The 22010-nt window shown below is 45.5% G+C and overlaps 2 protein-coding genes across 2 annotated transcripts; both read right to left on the reverse strand.

Annotated features, from left to right (window-relative positions):
- Positions 1 to 4063: 4063 nt before the first annotated feature.
- LOC138386817 (C-C chemokine receptor type 5) lies at positions 4064 to 6756 on the reverse strand. Its single transcript, XM_069473507.1, has 2 exons — positions 6709 to 6756; positions 4064 to 5184 (listed from the first exon to the last, which is right to left on the reverse strand). The coding sequence occupies exon 2, from the start codon at positions 5171 to 5173 to the stop codon at positions 4115 to 4117; it is 1059 nt and encodes a 352-aa protein (XP_069329608.1). The 5' UTR covers positions 5174 to 5184; positions 6709 to 6756; the 3' UTR covers positions 4064 to 4114.
- A 10861-nt stretch (positions 6757 to 17617) lies between these two features.
- Positions 17618 to 18739, reverse strand: LOC138386818 (C-C chemokine receptor type 2-like). The gene has a single exon (XM_069473508.1). The coding sequence runs from the start codon at positions 18737 to 18739 to the stop codon at positions 17618 to 17620; it is 1122 nt and encodes a 373-aa protein (XP_069329609.1).
- Between the last annotated feature and the right edge of the window lie 3271 nt (positions 18740 to 22010).

The following is a 22010-nucleotide window of genomic DNA, read 5'->3' on the forward strand; positions in this document are numbered from 1 at the left end:
ATTTTAAATGCTGGGTACCCGCAATTGTCACATTTGCAGGATAATAGAGAGAAACATGGGAGGAGCTGGGGGCATCTTGTGGACTATGAACAATGCTTAGTCACAGGATATTTTCTGACCTTGCTGCAAGGTCATGAGTTCTGCACACTGCAGATTGATTGGGGCAGCTGGAACCTTCATTTGACTACAGGCATCGACCTACATCCTCAGTTAATGTTCCTCTTGACCTTCAGGAACAATGGGAATGAGCTGTGCCTCATCTACCCTGAGCTGCTGTGGAAATGCCTCTTATCCACCACCAGGATGGTGCTGACAGAGACAAACGTTGAGCAGCTGAATGCAAAAGTGCTCCTTGTTTGTATCCTCTGTGGCCCAGGCTGGAGGTCGGACACCCTTGCTGGTTTGCTAACATGGCCTCACGGGGGCAGCATAGCCCAAGGCTCTTCATGGCTTGGAAGGCCTTGGCATTGAATCTAGCTTGAAAAAGACACTTTTCCTAGGTATGCTTTAAAGAACTAATGACCACCTAAAGACACAAAATAAGTCCCTGAAACATGGCAGAGCACAGAACTTATGATCAAATAAGTAGTAACAGTATGAAGCCAAATATAAGTAAGACTTGTAAAAATGCTCATTACAGAGGACTATATATTAGATAAATATATAAAAATATACAATGTCACATGACATGTATTACATATATTTATACATAATCTAAAATATTAAATTTTTACTATGTTTTAGAAAAATACAAGCAAAACTTTTTTAGTGAATTTTATTTCAAAGCAAAGGAGCTAGGGAAATGCTTTCATGTTTTTGCCTCTTCTGTTTACCCTAATACCTGAGGGTTGGGGAATGTTACCAAACTAAGAGGAAGAGCAGTTAGAAAGTTCATGACTTGTTCACATTTCCACTTCATACTCCTGCTCACATTTCCAACTTCTAGCCTCTGGGGTAGTTACTGGTGGTAAGTGTTATGCCTTCATTAGAAGAGTTAACACTTGTAACTTACGTTCATGCTTGGGAGCCTGTCTCTCCCTTGATAGAAAATAAATGCCTTGTACATTTAACCATCACATGGAAATACCAATGCATTTTAATTTAGTCGGAGCTGTTTAAACTAAGGACCCCTGGAATACAAATGTGAATAGAATCCCAATGTACGAGTTTGCACATTATTTCTCATTGGCCCCTATTTGACAGGGGCCTCTGGGTTGAGACGGTAGGGTACCTTCGCCCTGGGATGGTGAATGGAATCAAATCCTGAAGGTAATAATGAGATCAAATTTCAAGAGGTGAAGGAGTGGGCATGGGGAGATGACGGCAGGAGCTTTGGAAAGCTGCCAACACTTCCCATAGCTTTTCTGCATGTTAACATTGGATGCATTTAGTAAGATGGAAAGGGGATAAGGAATGCATGCATGATTTTCAGCCGTAAAAATCTACACCTTCCAACTTCCCCATAGTGTTGCCTTCACCCCATGGGATGGATCTACCATAGGCTCTCGTGTCTGCTGCCCACGATCTACTCTGGGAGGTAAGTGTACAGCACCCTGAAAACCAGCATGTTCCACACTGTGAGTGTGAGCACCTGGAGCACCTGTCCTCTCACAGGACAAGAGACACATGCACAGAAATCCAATGGACACCATTGTCACCACTGCAATCAGAGGCAAGTTTTGGAGCAGGATTTTAAATGAAAGAAAAGCAATGTCATCCTCATGCATCATGTGCCTATAGCTCAGGACTGCAGGTAAATGACCAGGCTGTGACTTAGCTTGTCTTCTTCATTTTCAAACATAGATGACTGACTTACAACATCGATTCTCTCTTTTAAAACATGTCAATTATTTTGTTTGAGTAGTACAATTAAAATTTGAAATTGAAAAGTTTTCAGATCAATTGCTCAGAAACCCTACTCTTAGACGTAGCAACTTTAAATAAAAATTATTGTGGCAATTTGTCTCAGGAAGAGGGTCAACTTTTAAATTATTTAAAAGGAAATACAAAAATACAATTCTCTCTCTATATATGCACACACACACACACACACACACACGCACTAAGGAAGTTCTCCAAAATATCTACTTATAAAATGCTTTGACAGTTTTATGTGCTATTCTCTAAATGTACACTTGAGTGAAAGAACAAGAATACAACCAATTATTTTAGAAGGTGGTTTTTATTAGATACACATTTTCTTCTAAACGATTTGTAATTTTCTAGATACATAAGAATACACAAATACCCACCAAGATGTCAGCATATCCTTGACCAGATCTGGAGGCTAGGGTCCTACGCTACTCCCACGCTCTCAGCAACCTTGACAACAAAGGCAAAGGCACTTCCATCTATTCACTTCCTGACAGCAGCCACAAAGCTCACCTTGCATACTCAGAGCTTGAGAAAAGTCAGTAACACCTCTTATTATTCTGACACCTGAACTCCCTCAGTGATGATCACCACTTTGTCTCTGCACCTACTCTGAACTGCGGTGGCTTTAGCTGCCCCCAAATTCAAAACAATCTCAGGTATGTACACAATCATATAAGAAGCAACACACACACACACACACACACACACACCCCAGTCCTAACTCTCCCTTTTAAATGAATAAATCCCTTAGTGTTTGGAGAAGGCATCTAGAAAGAGTATCTAAAGCCCCCACACTCAGCCTGAAATGTGGAGGTTGGTAAATTGTACTTTTTGTGGGTTTTAAAGCTCAAGGCAGCTTGTTTCCAAATGAATGTGTTCCCTCCTCTCTTTGCCTATTGATAGTTAAATCCAGAAAACTGGCAGTGATGTGCCCTGGGCAGGCAGCATGTCAGTCTTTCCGGTTGCCCTCATCTCTTTGGGGCCTCTTTGCTCAGTGCTTATAGAACTCTGGATTTTAATAGACCATGTAGTCGGTCCTCACCTAGATCTCACATGTGATCTGAAATAAGTTCCTTGACCTCAAGCTCATGTATTCATAAATCTAGTGTTTCAAAGCCTCCTGGTGACCCCCTTGCTGTTCGAGCTGGGATGAAAAGGACTACGCTGAAGGCAGACTCCTTCAGTGAAAGACAGAGGAAGTTTCTCTGTGTAAGGCTATGTTCAACCTCAGAAAACCAGAATCATCCTCCTACACCAACCCCTTTTCCTCTTGACCTAAACCTCTTCCTCCTCCTTCAGTGCTTGATGTCTCTTCAAGGGCTTCTCCAACTTGCTGGAAGCCTAGGGGTTCTCTCTGCCCCTCACCTGCAACCCAAGCCCACCCCAAGTTCTGCTGACTTTGCATCCTAAATACTCTGCACGAATACCTCCCTCCTTCCACCCTCAGTCCCTGGAGCTCAGTGAGGGCCATCCTCACCCTCACCTTAGAGCTGTTGCTGCCCAAGGTTCCTCATGATCCAGCCTTGTCCTTCCTCCCCAGGGTCTCCTCCAACCAGCCCGGTGTCTTCCCACAGCCAAGCTTTGCCCACGTGGTGCCTGAAGCCTGAAGTATGCTTGGCTTTCCTACACCAACAGATGGCCCAACTCAAATCCCTTCTCATTTAAGAAGCTTAACAATCTTTTCCAGGCCACAGAGTTCGCACCTGGTCCTGAAAGTGGGTGGAACTCATTAAACATAACTTGGAGGGGAAATTACAAGTGAAAGACGTCATTTCTTAACTAGTCACATTCATGTCTTTTCTCCCACAGCAAGACAAAGACCTGTTTTAAGCACATTTACAACTTGTATATTGCCTTGCTGTGTAATATATTTCTCAATTGATTTTGTTATTTCTGTTTAGGTAACAAAACTCAAAAAAAAAAAAAGGAATTCTCTAAGGATTTTTTTTATATATAGTGAACTTTTGCAGTGAAGGGAGAGTTTGCCAATAACTTGATGTAGGTGGAGGGGAGATGAAAAGGTTACTATTTCATCAACATATTTTGATTTGACGCTCTAGAATTGATGGACTTAAACGATCTAATATACTTAACTCAGTTGCCAAATAGATGGATGAATCTTAGACCCTCTATGACAGTAAACTTCCTTTTTAGAAGATCCTCGTCCACCCCAGGATGTGTGTAAAAACTGAGTCATGTGCACAACTGGGTACAGGTCATAAGCCACCTCGAGTCCAGGTCACAAGCCCACAGATATTTCCTGCTCCCCAGTGGATCGGGTATAAACTGAGCTTACTCGCTCAGGGACCTCTCGCTGGAAGACTGGACAGCACTTGCAGAAGGGTTTGGCGATGTGCTTGTGGAAGAAGTCTAAGATGTACTTTCTGAACTTCTCCCCGACGAAGGCGTAGATGACAGGGTTGATGCAGCAATGTGTCATCCCGAGCGTCTCCGTCACCTGCATGGCTTGGTCCAGCCCATTAGAGCTACTGCAGTCATTCAGGCCAAAGAATTCTGGGAAGGTGTTCAGCAAAAGGACAATGTTGTAGGGGGCCCAGAAGAGGAAGTACACAATCATGATGGCGAAGATGAGCCTCACAGCCTTGTGCCTCTTCTTCTCGTTTCGACACCGAAGCAGGGTTTTCAGGATTCCCGAGTAGCAGATGACCATGACGAGCAGTGGCAGGACCAGGCCCAAGACGAGCATCTTTAATGTCTGAAAGTTCTTCCAGAATTGATACTGACTGTGTGGAAAATGAAGGCTGCATGTGTACCGAAGACCTTCTTTTTGAGATCTGGTAAAGATGATTCCTGGGAGAGAGGCTAACACGGCCACTATCCAGGTCACCCCACTTGTCACTACCCCAAAGGTGACTGTCCTGGCTTTTAAAGCGAACACAGCATGGACGATAGCCAGGTACCTATCGATTGTCAGGAGGATGATGAAGAAAACTCCAGAGAAGAAGCCTATAAAATAGAACCCTGTCAAAAGCTGACACATGGTATTTCCAAAGTCCCACTGGGCTGCAGCATAGTGTGCCCAGAATGGGACGGTGAGCAGGAAGAGCAGGTCAGAGATGGCCAGGTTGAGCAGGTAGATGTCAGTCATGCTCTTGAGCTTTTTGCAGTTTATCAGGGTGAGGACGACCAGCATGTTGCCCACAAGCCCAAAGATGAACACCAGCGAGTAGAGTGGGGGCAGGAGCTGGGCTGCGATCCGCTTCACGTCGCTTTTTTGGCAGGGCTCTGACAGACCATAATCAATGTCATAGAGCGGACTTGACACTTCATAATCCATCTTGCTCAGCCCTGTGAGCAAAGAAAAAGTGATCTTTTATAAAGTCCTAGAATGTATTTAGTGGTCCACCATGAATGTAAACTGTTTTATATTTTAATGGATTTTTAAATTTGATAGATAGATGTCTACATTTAACTTAGCTCCCTTTTTGGGGCCAAACAATGAAATTTTGTAGCAAAGAGAAGATTTGCTGCTAGCTCCTCTGCTCACCAGACGGAGAGCTTGGCTCTGTTGGGAACGTTCATGAAAGCACCATCTCACCAAATAAAATCTTGTTTTCTATTGCAATATGGAATGAATGAAGCTGTGATAACAATTTTAAGAAGCTGTGTTAGGCACAGTGAAATCACAGTCTTACAATCTATATTGAAGCTGCCATTCCCTGGAATTAGGCCACAAAGAGCATGCCCCATGAGCCAGCCAGTGATAATTAACAGGGGCACGTACTGGAAGCCAACCACTGTCCTAAGCTTCATACCCATCCATTCATTTAATCCTCAAGGCGACCCTATGAGGCAGGTAATATCGTTCACACTTTTCATACAAGGACCCTGAAGCACAGAAAGGATGAGTAACTTTCCCAAAGCCACACCACTAGGAAGAAACTGATTTTGAATGCAGGCAGCCTGCACTCTTAACCACGAGGCTACCCTGTCTCTCACTCCTTGGTAAGAGAATCAAAGAGCAGGACCATCAGCCTGGTGCCCCGATGTAGTCAGAGTGAAATGGACCAATGCCCAAGTCCCTCGCTGCCACAGTAAAGAGCTCTCCTACAAACACAAGAAATGGCCCAGTGGAAAATGTTTCCTTAGCCACCATTAGGCAGATGTCATGCATTCTGAATAGCTTAGCCCTTATGGCCAGCTGGCTTGCCTACTCTAGTTAAGTCCCACTGCTGTAGCTGAGAAGTTTCTCTAGTGAATCCTTGTGAGTCTCAAACTCTCTGCATCTCAGATTAGGCAGCTGGAAGAAACACCCAGAAAATCTCACCTTTAAATTCTGACCTATAAAGAATCATATACTAAATGTTCTGTGGAACTGATATATTAGAGTGAAATTTTACTTGATGTTTGTAATTTGATGTTAATTTGGACACTGTTTAGGCTTCCCTCTTTTCTGGGGGAAAAAAAGAGAAACAGACTTAGACACAACTTGGCGTGGGCATATGTTCAGAAGCAACCCACTGGAGAGATTTTAGTTCTCCCTAGCAGAAGGTAATCTCTGCCAGGATTTCAGCCAAGACTCATCTCTCTGAAAATCTTTCTTTTGAGAGGGGAAGGTTGTTCATTTATCTTTAAAATAATATTACTCCCTTTATAGTCTTTCACTCACAATTGTATTTTGTATCTTTGATGTTCTAACAGTCTGAAGCTCGTTCTAAACTCTGACCTTTTCCTTATCTTAAAGATTATATTTTAAGATAATTCCCTGGGCACCTGCTCTTTGCCAAATGCCTTCTATGGGTTTCCTGTAGGCTTTTACTCATCACAGAAGCTGAGCTAACTAATCAGCCAAGTGGCTGAGAGATGACTTACCGGGGAGAGTTTCTTGTAGGGAAACGGATGTCTTAGCTCCTCTGGCCAGCTGAGCTGTGCAAATCAAACACACAGAAAGCATAAAAGTAGGAAATGCACAGTTTCTTTTGAAGGAGGGCGGAGTTTAATGAATAAGTGTATTGCAGAGGAAAAACATCAGAGAACAGTTCTTCTTTTTTTTTAAGTTGTGCTTCAAATAGGCTAGAGAATAGATCTCTGGTCTGAAAGTTTATTCATGGGCTTTCCTCATTGGATTATTTTGTTTTCATTCTCTGCTCATCCAACTGTACAGATGTTAGAAAATTGAACAAATTAAAGAATATTAGAGCTAGAAGAACATTTACATCTATCTAGTCAAAAGCCCATATTTTAGTAGAAGAAATTACTGTCCAAGAGGCAAATGATTTGTACAAGACCACAGAGCTTATCAATGGTAAGGCTACAAGGGTGGGAAATTCTGAGTCTCTCAAGAGTTGCCCTCAAAGCCAACTCAAACCAAGTTTAAACGTAGAGGGGCTCGTATACTTCACATGCACCCCTCAGACCCCTTTCCCCACTTTCCTCCCATCCCCCATTCCACCCCACTCACACACACATGCTCACCACCCAATATTATTTTCCTCTATAAGCTAAAACAACTGGTCATCTAAAGGGTTTTAACTATGGGTTCACCTGTGAGTTAAACAGGTTTCCCATCTTTCCCTGGATTAGGTATCTGGGGGGCACATCGTTATGGATTTTCACTCTATTCATGATTTTGTGGCCCTCCAAACCCATCAGCATTTATGAGCCCCTACACTATGCGAGATATATAGGTGGCAGACTTTTTTACTCCAGGGATACAATTGATCTGGAGCTATGAGACATTGTCCACGTGTAACAGGCAACAATGGACAGAAGTATATATCCAAGTTCAGCCTCATAGGACAATACTATACGCAGTCATCTCAAGCTCTCTTGGTGGTTGGTGACTGATCTAAAAACCTCAGCGATCGACAACAGAGCTGAGAGCACAGCAGAGAGCTGTGCCTGAGCCACAAGAGCCCCCCTGGGCTTCCGTTACCTCAGCTGTAGAATAGGAAGCTTTGCTTCTGATCTCTAGGAAGGCAAAAGGGGCCCCAAAGAGCAAAATTGCATGTCCCCAACTTGTGGAGGCAGCTCAAACAGGGCTAAGCAAGTAGCTTCTGTAGTCAGGCTGCCAAGCCTGACGCCTATCTCTGCCCTGCACTGGGCTGAAGGCCAGTAATCCCTTCATGGCTGTGCGGGGAGGGCTGCATGAGGCGCCCACAGCCAGCATTTAGCACACACTGTGCACTCAATGAATGTCAGACTCTTGGTGACTTATTCAGTGATCCTTTCCCAGAGAGCGTTTATGTGATAAAATTCTAACAAAATAGCTTCCCTGGGGTCCTTGTCTAGAGCAGATTAGTACCAGCAAACTGGAAGCTGAAAAGGTGGAACTAATTGCTGGTGCTTAGAGAATAGAAACAAATGGCTGCTTGAGAAAAGCCAAAAAAAAAAAAAAAAGTACAGAAACAGCCCAGCAATCAGGAACCCCCCTGTGTAGGGGGTCGTATTACACAGAGTTCAGTAACTGGTAACATCATGACAAAGACCATGAATCATCGAGAAAATGTTTGAATCCGTCCCGTATGGGCAATTCGAAAAGCAATGACTAAGAACCGCAGTTATATGCTGGGTTTAAACCCCAGCTTTGTTATTTACTGCTTGACTCTAAACAAGTTATCAAATCTCTCTAAACCTTAGTTTTCTTATCTGTAAAATGGGGATGTAAAAAACCCCAAATATAAACCCACTTGACAGGTCTGTGGTCAAAATTAAACGATATAACAAATGTAGAGTCTTTTAGGTACCTGCCTTCAGTGGGTTATTTAAGCAGAGAAATATAAAGTGTGCTTTGGAAAGAGTTCAGTTCACACAATAAGTAACAATCACACTAATATAAAATTTTACAGAAAATCGGTAACATCAATACAATTTTGGTTCTTTGAAGGATAGCTTTGTGCTCACTGGTGATGCACTTGCGCAGAACTCTTGGATGCTGCTGAACAAACATTGTATTTCTGTTTGTGACAAGCGACAATTGTTGGTTCTTACTTTCACCATGCAGAGCTGGGGCTTCATCTTGTGTTCTGTGTCTCTCACCAAGGTGACGGGATAAGCAGGCATGCTCACCCCCAGAGGGCAATGTGGGGTAGTGGAGCAGCTTGGAGTCACATGGACTCTGCCGCTGACTCACTGTGTGACCTTGGCAAGATACTTCTCTCTGAGCTTCCATTTCCTCATCTGTCAAGTGATGGGCTAGACCTGGGGTAGCTTCCACCCTAACTACTACATGACTCCATGGCCAAGCTGGTTTGGAAAATGCCCAGTAGAGGGGAAACAGGGCGAGGATTCACAGGTTGAAACCGAGAAACACAGCTTAGCAAGGTGTGTTATCTCCTTTTGAGTTTCTGGTGGAGAGATGCATTTTCATCACCTCTTGGGATAGGGGCTTATCCCAGGGATGCACAAGGAAGTGAGGACCCATGGGAAATTCTTCAGCGTATTAATGAAACAGTGTTCTGGACACAGCAACAACAAACTAGCGGTTTATCATTCTATGACTTAGTTTCTTGGTCTCTGCTTTTCTTTCTACTTTGTCCCTCCCAGTTCGCATGGCTCTCATTCTCTCATATGTTACATTCAGACGCCCATGAGAAATGATCTTTTGATCAGTTAGTCACTCTAGACCCAGTGCCCATAGTGGAGGGCTTCACGTGCCTGCCCTCCTTTTGGGGGCCCTGGCCAGTCTTCAAGAAGCCGCTCCACATCTAGTCACTGCACTCATGTTGCCAGAGCTGCTTTGCTCTCCTTGTGCACACCATCTCTGGACCACATATTCAGAGCATCGTCAACAGGATGGGAAGAATGCTGATTCTCCCCCTTGGGTTCAAAGGGCACGATAAGCTCAGACGCTGCCGTACAGTAGCTCTTTTGAAAATACCTGGGGCTCAAGTTGACTCTTGGTCAGTATCAGTCAACAGTGAGATAGGTTATAAAAATATCAATAGCAAATGAGGCTTTTATTTTTAAAAATTATGTCTAAATATTAAACCAACACATGCTCATCATATGAAATTAGGAAAAACAGAAAAATATAAAGTAGAAAAAAATTAGGCATATTCTCACAATCTCAAAACAATCTCTTTTAACACATGATCTGTCTCAGCCCCGACCTTTCCTGTGCACACTTTTTGATTAATTGTTCACACACGTACACCATTATGTGTGTGGCTCCTTTTTTTTTTTTTTTTTTTTTTGCTAAAGACTACAGTATAGGCATTTCCCCATGCTATTAAAAACTTCTTTATAAAATTCTTTGCTTTCTTTATTGAGGTCTAACTTACATGCAGCAGAGTGCACTGATCTTGGTCATATAGTTGGTGAGTTTTGATATGCATACACCATGTAAACACCACCCCTTAAAGATGATAAGGAGCATCCTTATCACCCCAGAAGGTGTCCTTGGCCCCAGCCAGAGGTAAGGGCCATTCTGACTTCATTTAGATTGAATGAGCCTATCCTTTAACTTCATATAAATGGAATTACAGATGCTGTATTCTTTCCTATCTGGCTTCATTTGTTCAACATAATACCATTAACTGTATTTAACAGAGCTCTATCATTAGACAGTTGGGCTCTTGCTATTGTTCACTAACATGGATGTGTATTGATTGTCACTGTCAGTGCTCTGGCATCGCTGTCAGGAGGATGCTCCTACTGTCCGCAGAGCCACCTTCACCAGGAGAGCCAGAGAATCCCGATGGTCCTCACAGAAATAGGAAAACTCCCCCCTCCTTCAGGGTCACACTTTGCCACCTGTATGCCCCGGCAGTGATGCTTGGGTTCTATGGTCCTATGACTCCCAGCATCCCTGTGGAGGCAGCTCCCTTTCCTTCTGCCTCAGACCCCTGTCGTGGTGGGTGAGGTTGGGAGGGCACCATGCTGTCTCTCCATTCCTGTCTCTGTGCTCTAGACCCTTCCCAGGAGAGCCCTCTTCCTAGCCCATGTACCACGTCCCCCCTGTGCTCTGTGCAAGTCATCAAACCAAGCAGACACTTGCAGGCTGTCTACCTCATCACTTCATTAGACATATTCAAACCTGGTGGAAACCCACACCTCAGCTGGGAACTCTGCTGTATGTGTTGAGGGTACTTGCTTTAGATCGGCGCCCAGACGTGGGGCTAATGCAATATAGCTGCAGTAACAGAAGTCTAATGTACCAGTGATGCTGTACAACAGACCCACTGCAATCTTCAGTGGGTCAGATCACACCTGGAGCTCTCTATTCAGTCCTGTGCATAACAAGATGCTATGTAGGACTTTTCTGGTTGTCCTAGCACTGGTAACTATGGCCTACGGCTGAGGTCAAAGAAGTGTTAAGTACCTCATAGTTCTAAAGGAAACCACTGACACCTGGGGTCAGACACCTCTCCCGGGGCTTACCAGAAGGTGACAGAACCAGCTCTGTATCCCCACCCCCCACATGGACTCCTCTCATGCCAATCTGTGTAAGGAGACAGTTGGGTGAGGAAAGGACTATGGAAGTGGGGAGGATTGATGGGGAGGAGAGTGGGGATTTCTGTCCTCAGAGCCAAGGGAGGGGCACCAAGACAATCACGTGAGGAGTGGGGACTTACGAAAGGTGAGGCCAGTTCCAGGCAGCCGACTGGCTGAGCAGGGCAAGAGGAGATTGGAGAGAGGTGATAACAGATGTTCTGGTGGTGTAGCAGCAAGGATGTCCCAAGGGTGTGAGAGTGTCCCTGAGTCATGTGGCTGCCACAGGAAGTAACTGGGATAGAATTGTCACACCGGATCCCACTTCCTGGGCCAGGTGACTCCAGTACCCAGGAAATAGTGGTGGAGGAAGTCTAATCGAGGAGAGATCTCGCGTGTCTAGGAAGTGGCTGGGGGGAGCCCCCACCATCTCTAGGCCACACATGTGCACCTGCCACTCTGGGACATCTTGCCCAACACAGACAGGAACTGTGGCAGTGGCCAATTAGATAAAGACATACAAGCACCTTTGGTATGCCTGTGATACTGTGGGTTCAATTTCAGACCACCACGATAAAGTGAATATCACAATAAAGTAAGTCACACAAATATTTTGGTTTCCAAGTGCATATAAGACCTATGTTTACACTATTCTGTAGTCTATTAAGTGTGCAATAGCATTCTGTCTGAAAAAATACATACCTTAATTAAAAACACTTTATTGCTGAAAATGCTAACAATTATCTGAAAAATTATCTTAGCATTTTTTCAGCAGCTTGTAACCTTGGTGCTGGTGGAGGGTCTTGCCTCCATGTGGGTGGCTGCTGACTGCCAGTGAGGTGGTTGCTGAAGGTTGGGGTGGCTATGACAATTTCCTAAAATAAGACCACAGTAGAGTTTGCTGCATCAGATGACTCTTCCTTTCACGAAAGATTTCTCTGTAGCGTGCCAGGCTGTGTGATAGCATTTTACCCACAGTAGAACTTCTTTCAAAACTGGAGTCAATTCAAACCCTGCTGCTGCTTTATCAACTAAATTTATGTAATATTCTAAATCCTTTTTGGGGGTCATTTTTACAATATTCACAGCATCATTTCCCCAAGAGTAGATTTCATCTTAAGAAACCCACTTCCTTTGCTCATCCACAAGAAGCAACTCCTCATCTGTTCTAGTTTTATCATGATATTGTGACTCTTGAGTGATAAGGGGCATTGCCAATGAGCAGTAATATTTTTAACGCAATCTTTTTTTCTGAGCAGTAGTTCTCAATGGCAGGCTTAAAATATTTAGTAAACCACGCTGTGAACAGATGCTGTCATCCAGGCGGTGTAGTTCTATTTATAGAGCACGGGCAGAGTAGATTTAGCATAATTCTGAAGAGCCCTAGGATTTTCAGAATGGTAAATAAGCATTAGCCCCTAACAAGAGAGTCAGCCTGTTTTTTTTTTTTTTTTTTTTTTTTTTTTTTTTTAAGCTTTGAAGCCAGGTGTTGATGATTTCTCTCTAGCTATGAAAGTCTTACATGCATCATCTCCCAGTTAGAAGGCTGTTTCACCTACATTAAAAATCTGAAGTCCAGTGTGTCCATCTTCATCAACTCCCTTAGCTAGAACTTCTGGATAACGTGCTGCAGCTCCTGCATCAAAACTTGCTGCTTCATCTTGCACTTGAGTATGATGGAGACAGCTTGTTTCCTTAAACCTCATGAACCAGCCTCTGCTGGCCTCAAACTTTTCTTCTGCAGCGTCCTCCCCTCTCACAGCCTTTGCAGAATTGAAGGGAGTTAGAGCCTTGCTCTGGGTTGGGCTTTGGCTTAAGGGAATGCTGTGGCTGACTTGATCTTCTACCCAGACCACTCAAACTTTTTCTGTATCAGCAATGACTGTTTCGCTTTCTTGTCATTTGTGTGCTCACTGGAGTAGCACTTTTGATTTCCTTCAAGAACTTTTTCTTTGCATTCACAACTTGGCCATTTGGCACAAGAGGCCATTTGGCACAAGAGGCCTAGCTTTCGGCAGATCTCACTAAGCTTAATCATTTCGAGCTTTTGATTTAAAGTGAGAGTTGTGAGACTTTTCTTTTTACTTGAACACTTAGAGGCCACTGTATGGTTATTAATTGGCCTGATTCCAATATTGTTGTGTGTCAGGGCACGGGGAGGCCTGAGGAGAGGGAGAGGGACGGGAACGGCGGGTTGGTGGAGCAGTCGGATCACACATCTGTGGATTAGGTTCACCACCTTACAGGGTGCGGATCGTGGTGCTCCAAGCCTGTTGCAATAGTAACATCGGAGATCACTGATCACTATGACAGGTATAACAATAATAATGAAAAAGTGTGACATGTTGTGAGAATTTAAATGTAAGACAGAGACACTAAGTGAGCAAGTATCTTGTTCCACACACGGTTGCCACAAACCTTCAATGTGTAAAAAACACAGTACCTGTGAAGTGCAATAAGATAAGGTATGCCTGTATTTGCCCTTTTTCTCCCCTCTCCCCCCTTCTCAACGCTACCCCGAGCCTAGCAGAGGGTGGTACAGGACTTGTCCCTGAGGCAAACCACTACACGGGCTGTGGAGGGTGCAGCTGGAGGGGGCTTAGGGACAGAACATGCCTGGTCCTCTAGACAGGGCCCTCCAGAATCCAGGTGATCCTAAGGCCCAGTCGAAACAATGATTGGAGAGAAATAAGATAATTTCATATTGTGAATGGATTTCATCAGGATGTCTTGCAGGAGATGGTAGAAAACAAGGTGTTAGTTGATGCTCTCACCCTTGCTAGCTGGGCTGCCAGCGGGAGGGACAGGCCTTCCCCAACACAGTCCTCAGCCTGCACCTTTCTGTGCCCCTAGGCTGGGGCCACCAAGGCTACAGACCTTGTATTGCAGGGCTCTTTGCACGCACGCACACACACACACACACACACGTGCACACACTTTCCCAAAGTTACACGCACAGTACCCATGTGGCAAAGTCTGGAGAAATTTCCAGTCTCAGTGGCTCCCAGCCCCAGGAGCTACCTTATAGAGGTCAGCTCACCAGCACAGACTCCTCTTCTCTCAGGGTGTGCTTCCCCTGGGTGGCCCTTGGTGGTTTTTCCTGCCTGCTAACCTCACCTGAGGCCATTTCAATTTGTCAGGGAAGTTTTCAGAATGAGCAAAAGCAAAAGAGGAAGGATGAGGTCTTGATGGCTTACTCCCGGCAGCTGCTCCTCTCTGCAAAGTGCCCCTCCTCCCCCGCTGCTGTAGGCATTACAGATCAAGGATGGCACGAGGTGGGCTATGTCCAGCCCCCTCCTCCACCAAAAACGTCTTCAGACACCCGTCCCTTGGAATGGTGACCTTTTCTCACCTTGCACCTGCTTCACTTAGGTGGCCTACTCACATGTTCACCCCAGAATAAAGGAGATTTGAGCATTCCACTTCTAGAAATGGAAATGGCTGGCAACTTTTAAATGGCAGTTGTTTTGGTGGCCGCAAAATCCTGCTGTAGCTGTTACTACTGTGATGCAACATTATCACTGAGTTACTCACTCTGTCCTCGGGGCTCTCAGAAATTTTCACAGATACCTCTATTCCTGGGCTCTGCACAGTGCACTGTGATTATGCATATGCCTTTCTCTACCCCTCCTCCCTCAATAGGCCCTGGACTCTGGGGTCTCAAGGGCATGGGCATTAGCATCCTTCTTTATGTTTCTAACCTGGTCTGGCACGTGGTAGGTCCTGAGGGGTGCTTGCCATATTGAATTCCATAATGGGAGACAAATGGACATTTTTCCAAATTTTTTTTATGAAGTCACTATATAACACATGCATTGATCAGCTTTTCTGCTTCCTAACAACCAGCCCCCCCCAAACTCAGTGGCTTATCACTGCAAACATTGACTTCTTATTCCTGTTGATGTGGCTGTGGCCCTGGCTCCATGCCCTGTGCCTTCTTGCTCCCCAGGGCACATGGGCAGAAGGACAGGAGCTGGGATGGGCCTTCCTGGGGCTGAGCAAGAGGCTCTGCCTGGATGAGGCAGACATCACTGCTCACATTCCAGCGACCAGCCAGCAGTGGTTGGGGTTGTGGTGTGTGGCCTGTAAGGTACACTTGCAAGTCACACCGCAAGGGCAGGTGTGTGTAGTTGCATAGGGGAAGAAGTAAAAAGTTGTGAACAAAACACATTGAACAAAACACGATCTACCACACCACAGGATAACAAAACAGATATTTGTTTTTTATTTTTTAACAATATAGTTACAGCATTGATTTATTTTCCAACTCATTGTTTTTAAAAACAATATTTACATTTCATCATTATCAAAATGAAATCTTATCCATTCATTAGGATAATACAAATATCTGAAGGTGAAGCTTCCCCTCTGCCCCCATTTCTTTTGGAACATTCTCTAGTCATGTTGCAAGAAAGCAGAACCATAGTAACTTCCAGCTCCCAAGCTGCCTGGTTCGAGAAGCCCAGTGTTTCTTGCTTGCATCAGATCTCAACATTCTTGGCTTCCTCCAGTGAGCTTCTCCTACTTCCTTTTTTTACAAATAGGGGTTAAAAGCTTTGATTAGGAGCCAACTTGATTTAGGAGTTCCCACTGGCCAAATAGTAGAAAATTTGAGCATTAACAAAGGACATCTGCAAAGCACTGAAGCACTCAGATATGATTAAATCCATGACTACATAATAGTACCAAAAAAAAAAAAAAAAAAGGCTTTTGGCAGCAACCTGAGATGAGAGCTGTAGACTGTGTGCTGTGATCCAAACGACATCATTACTCAGCTATTTGGGTCGACTCAGCAGTCTCCCAAACATGCTACATGCTCCAAACTTTTCAGCTCAAGGCCAGAATTACCTCTAGGACTAGCGCAGTATTTTCAGCCATGGCATGATAGTAACTCTTAAAATAAAATAATACTTTAGTGCATTTGCAAATTGCAGTTTCCAGCTTTATTTTATTTACTGTTTTAAAAATATGTCTGAATCCTAGGCCTGTATCAAAAAATGAGGCGCTGGAAGGCAGTTTGGAAAATGATTTTTCCAACCCATCTAAAGTCTTCCTCATTTAGGGCTCCCTGCCTGGTAATTTAGATACTGAGATTCACAGGCCAGATGTGTGATTTCTGAAGCAGGAGCCTGTCACTGCTGTTTGGGGCTCCTTCTCTGTCCTGAGTACTCGCTTCAGGGCCCCCACCCATTGATTTTCCTCTCCCACAACCCTCGAGGGATTCTTGTTATGCGGTTTCCACCATATGCTCCCCAGGTTTCTGGGACCTCCACACACCGGTGTTTTCTTTGCCAGGAGGTCTGTGATACAGGCCTTGGGGAAATGGACAGGGGCTAGGGGAGCAGGAAGGCAGAAACTGCAGCAATGCAACAAACACGCTCGGACCAGACAGGAGGCTTTGAGGGGTTCTGTTCACATCCCTCCTGGGCTCCCCTCTTAGCTGATTCTGGAGGCACTCCTGCAGGGGGTCCACGGCCCCCCGTCCTCCACTCCTATAGAGGAACTCACTGTCTTCCGCCCCTTCTCACAATCGCCACCTCCAACCTCCCCCTTTCCCTGGAAAGATCAAACAAGGGCTTATGTCTATTTCGCTCATCATAAATGATGCATAGTTCATAAACAAAGGTTTTCTAAATTCTTATTTAGGGAGATGTGGTCTGAGAAACACGTGAACATTGGGCTTGCTAGTTAACAGATTTCAAAGGTAGGGTGTGTGGTTGTCATAGATAAACCATCATAAAGCAAAAATGTGCCATGTGCTCATGCAGAAGTGGCTCACCAGGCCCAACCAAAGCTTGCAGAAGGTTGTTACAGGTCTCAGAGTCTCCATGACCTGGTGAAGTCTTCAGAGGTAAGCACAGGTGGGAGATGGGGCCAGCACCACTTCCTGGCTGGATGAGCGAGCGCCTTGTCCACCTTCATCTATGTCAGGGCTCAGCCTCCTTCTCCTCCTGGTCCTGCCCTCCCCTTCCTCCTGTCCGTGCTGTGCCTGCCCCGTTACCCTTCGCAGCGCCAGCTGGGCCCTTGATTATGAGGTTGATGGAATCAGAGACCGAGTGAAGAAATGGTGAAGACTGGAAAAAGAGCATTAGCACAAGGCAGTGAGGCATTTTCCAAGAATGGAGATGAGCATGCTGGAGAGTCCAAGTCTCTATCCACAGCTGATCTGGAATATTCCCTGAGCATAGGTTGGATACACAAGGAGTGTCCTAAGTCTGTCTTGGTACATACAGCCCTGAGGTTCGTAGGCAACCACTTTACAGGTCTCTTTTGTTTAACAAACCCTTGAGGCTTGTTATATACAGATCGTTACCTTCCTTTAAAAATAACAAGCAAACTGCCACTCGTTTTACAAACCAGCCGAGACTTCCTGCTCCCCAGTGGAAGGAGTGTATGTCGAGGTCACTCGATCCGCTGTCTCCCCATAGAAAACTGGGCATTGTTTGCACAGGTGTTTGGCGATGTACTTTCGGAAGAACACCGAGAGATACCTTCTGAACTTCTCCCCGACGAAGGCGTAGATGACAGGGTTGATGCAGCAGTGCGTCATCCCGAGCGTCTCCGTCACCTGCATGGCTTGGTCCAGCCGACTGGTGCTCTCACAGGTGCTCAGGCCAAAGAAGCCCTGAAAGGTGCTCAGGAGAATGACGATGTTGTAGGGGGTCCAGAAGAGGAAGTACACAATCATGATGGCGAAGATGAGCCTCACAGCCTTGTGCCTCTTCTTCTCGTTTCGACACCGAAGCAGGGTTTTCAGGATTCCCGAGTAGCAAATGACCATGACGAGCAGTGGCAGGAATAGACCCAAGACATTCCTCATTATTGTATGGAAATTCTTCCACACTAGTGGAAAATAAGGGCCACAGAAGTAAACAGAATCATCTTCATGGGATTTAGTAAAAATGATTCCTGGGACAGAGGCTAATGCAGCCACCATCCAGGTGACCCCACTTGTCACCACCCCAAAGGTGACCGTCCTGGCTTTTAAAGCGAACACAGCATGGACGATAGCCAGGTACCTATCGATTGTCAGGAGGATGATGAAGAAGATTCCGCCAAAATAGCCAACGTGATACAGCCCTGCAAATAACTTACACATTGCATTCCCGAAGACCCACCCGTTTGCAGCATAGTGCGCCCAGAATGGGATGGTGAGCAGGAAAAGCAGGTCAGAGATGGCCAGGTTGAGCAGGTAGATGTCAGTCATGCTCTTGAGCTTTTTGCAGTTTATCAGGATGAGGACGACCAGCATGTTGCCCACAAGCCCAAAGATGAACACCAGCGAGTAGAGTGGGGGCAGGAGCTGGGCGCCAATTTGCTTCACGTCAAATTTGTTACAGGGTGCACCGTAATCATAGTCGTAAACAGTGGTGGCTTCCTCACTGTTCATGTTGCTGTCTCTTGGGAACAGAGAATGATATGTGGACGACGTGCTGTGGATTAACTGAGGAGACGTGTCCTTGTCATCCATTTTCCTCTGTTCTGCAAACAGAGAACAAAATGATGATCACACGGCATAAACGCCACCATCTCCGATCTTCAAAATAGCCTTGCTCCACTGAAACGTGTGCTAGTTCATTACTTCCCTTTAGTCCTGAGTAGCAGACACCAGCCATCAACCCAGCAGCCATTTCCCAATACCTTTTGTGTTCCCGGCGGGCCCAATTCTCGTTATAAGACTAAAAGTGCCAGACACCCACTTTCTCTGCCTGCTCTGCAGCTGGTGCATGGGCCTGTGGCTCGTCCCTGGACGGTCATATGTGAGAGGCGTCTGCTAGGGGCTTCTGAGAAGGCCCTTTTGCCCCGAGGAGAGAGACACAGGGAAACCCCCACCTGCCCCTTCTGCTTTCACAGCCTGTCTTGGGAGGCGTGGTGCTTGTTAGGTCTGCTCAGGGTGGGAACTCGAAAAGTATATACTGGACGAAATGCAGTTAATGGAAAACTTAGACAGTGATCATAAAGCCTGTGAAACAACAGCCACAGGAGTCTGGAGAGTCCGGAGGTTGTAAATCTAACTCTGACCACAGATGGTTGTGGCAACATCAGCGTTTCCATTCCCCCCTGATAAGGACGAAGCTACCCGCCATCTCTGCAGGATGAGACTGAAGCAGCGGTCCCAGAAATTGATGGAAAATCAGTGGCTGTTCTGGCCCAGTTGCTGACTCCCCCTGGAAAAACCCTCTATAAAACCCAAGGCTCTCCCCTCCCTTGGTGTGGATGTTTTTTCGGCCTCCACCCATCTGCACCCAGATGCTCAAATAAACAGCGTTTTGCTATGCCTGAGGCTTTATGTGTCTCCCTCTGGGCTCCGGACCTAACAGTGCTTGGGAGCAGGATGGAAGGTCCAGAGAGCCAGAGAGAAGTCAGGCAGAGTTCCCGCATCACCATGTCTCAAGCCTACAGATCATCTTATAACTTCTTATTTGACAAAAATAAGCCCATGCTTTTACGCCATTACAAATTGCATTTTCTATTACCTGGAACCCAAAGCGTTCTAACTGCAAACCCTCTCAACTCTGCCTCCGTCTTCCTGCCTAAACTCCTGTTGCCAAGGTCGCAATGACAACCCAGTTTTCAAACACCCTGGTTTTTTTCCAATTTCATCCTCATTGAATGTGTGATCCTTCTGCTAATTTCCTCCACTTAAAACTCTGTTTGCTTCCATGAGGGATCCCTGTCTGATCACGTCTTATTATTGTCCTTCATTGGCCTCTCCTTCCCCTGCCCACTCATTCCTCAAGAGTCCCCAGGCACCACACTTGGCTCTCACCTCTTTTATCCTTTGCCTCTTTATTCTTGCTGCAAAGTTTCTCCTGAATCTGATTGTCTGATCTGATGGTTCTAACTCGCCCGGGTGCTAATGCTTCCCTTTCATTCCTGTCCTCAAGTTCTACCTTTCCCCTAAGCCCCAGAGTTGAGTTTTCGATTACCTCCTGCATCTCTCTCCATGAATTTATTCACTTAACCAATGTTTGCTGAGCACAGACTAGGAGCCAGACTCAGGCACTGATGACAAAGCAGTGAGAAAAGTGGGCGTCCTGCAGGTCCCTCAAATTCAACCCACCCTAAATTGAGCAGCCCCTGGCACCTGCTCCAGATCGTGGGTTCCTTATCCTGGTTATTGTCACTTACTCCACTGCCTAAGAAGCTGATTTGGTGTCATCCAGGGTCCCTTCATCTTCAGAAAATTAGGAGCCAACCTTAGGAGCCAAACAGACCTGGATTTGAGTCCTGCCTCCGACTTACAGGCTGTAATTTGGGGCCAATTACTCCTTCAAGTATGTTTATTTATGTGTAAAATATTAACTATGCCGAGTTGCTGTGAAGACCCATGGAGACAAGGACACAGCACAGCATCTGGTGCAGAGAACTGCTCTGTGTCCTTGTGATGTCATGTGAGCTCTGCCTCACACTCGGCTGCATCCCCTCCACTCCTCTTTCCACCACCACTTTCTCGCCGCCCACGCTCCCCACTTCGGGCTTGGTTGTGGTCTTTCCTTTGCCCACCATTAGTCCCTGGCCAGGTTCTCCCTCAAACGCTCTTCTTTTAAATTGAAATTGGATCATGCACTTCTCAGCTTAAAATCTCCAGTAGCCCCATGACATATATATGTGATGGGACCTCAAAGATTATGTCCAGGCTGCTTGGCAGGCCTTTCCCAAGCTCGCTGCTTCTCAGCCTCCTCTTCAAGCACTTCTCCAGTCCCCAGTCCTGCTTCAGCCACAGCCCTCTTCTCTCCACCTCCCCAAACTCTCCATTTCCTTCATGTGGTTCTGCATATCTCTGTCCCTCTGCCTGAAATGGTTGGTGAGCTCCTATTCATCCTTCAATACCTCCTGCTCAAATTCCCCTTCTCTGTGAAGCCTAATTTGCATTCTCTGTCAAATTACTCTTACCTCACAACACTACATGCATTTCAATAAATTATCATGTTATTGTCTACACATTGCATGCTCTCCCAGGTCAAGGGCTGTGTTGTGTCTCTGTTTCCAGCTCTTACCTAGCTAAAGAAGGCACCAATAAATGCTCACTGAATGAGCACATAAAACTCTTTCTGATAATAAGAATTATAAGACCTAACATCATTAGGGCTTGATTCCCAAGAGTTTTTTTGCTGGTAGTGACTGAATTTGTTTTCATCCATCTAAACACCTTATCCTTCCATTTGTCTCGTGATTGACACATTTCACAGGTCCTACATTTCATATCACTGAGCCAGATTTTTTAAATCCGCAGAAATTAAATAAGACCTCTGATCAATGTTGGGGGAAAAAATGCATCCACCTAAAGAATTACAACTGTGGTCATTAACTGAGTGCTCCTGAAGCCCCAGGTACTGTACAAGATACTGTGCACACATGAATTTAAGTTTGACAACAACTAGCTAGCACCTAGTTCTGACTGCAGGAAACGATCAGCAAGGGGACTGAAACGTGCTGACCTAGGTATCATTTCAAGCGTCAGGACATACAGTCCAGCACTGGTAGACAGCTGCCTCTCAGAAAAATAAATTCCTCACGTCTGCCTCTGTGGACCTTCTGAGTTGACGCAAGAGGTGCATTTTAGTCCAGGGTGTGGATGGCGCTGTAATATGGATCAGAGGGGGGAAATCTTTGAGGTAGAAAGTTCCAGCTCTTTAAAGTTCTTGGGTGCTCAGAGGGGCAAAGTGAGTCCTCAGGTGTCTGGAGGGTAAGTGAGCAGAGTGGCTGTTCTTAGGCTATGTGCTGCCCACTCTCCCCTG

The sequence above is a fragment of the Eulemur rufifrons genome, chromosome 7 (assembly GCF_041146395.1).
Source record: "Eulemur rufifrons isolate Redbay chromosome 7, OSU_ERuf_1, whole genome shotgun sequence".
In the NCBI taxonomy this organism is placed as follows: Eukaryota; Metazoa; Chordata; class Mammalia; order Primates; family Lemuridae; genus Eulemur; species Eulemur rufifrons.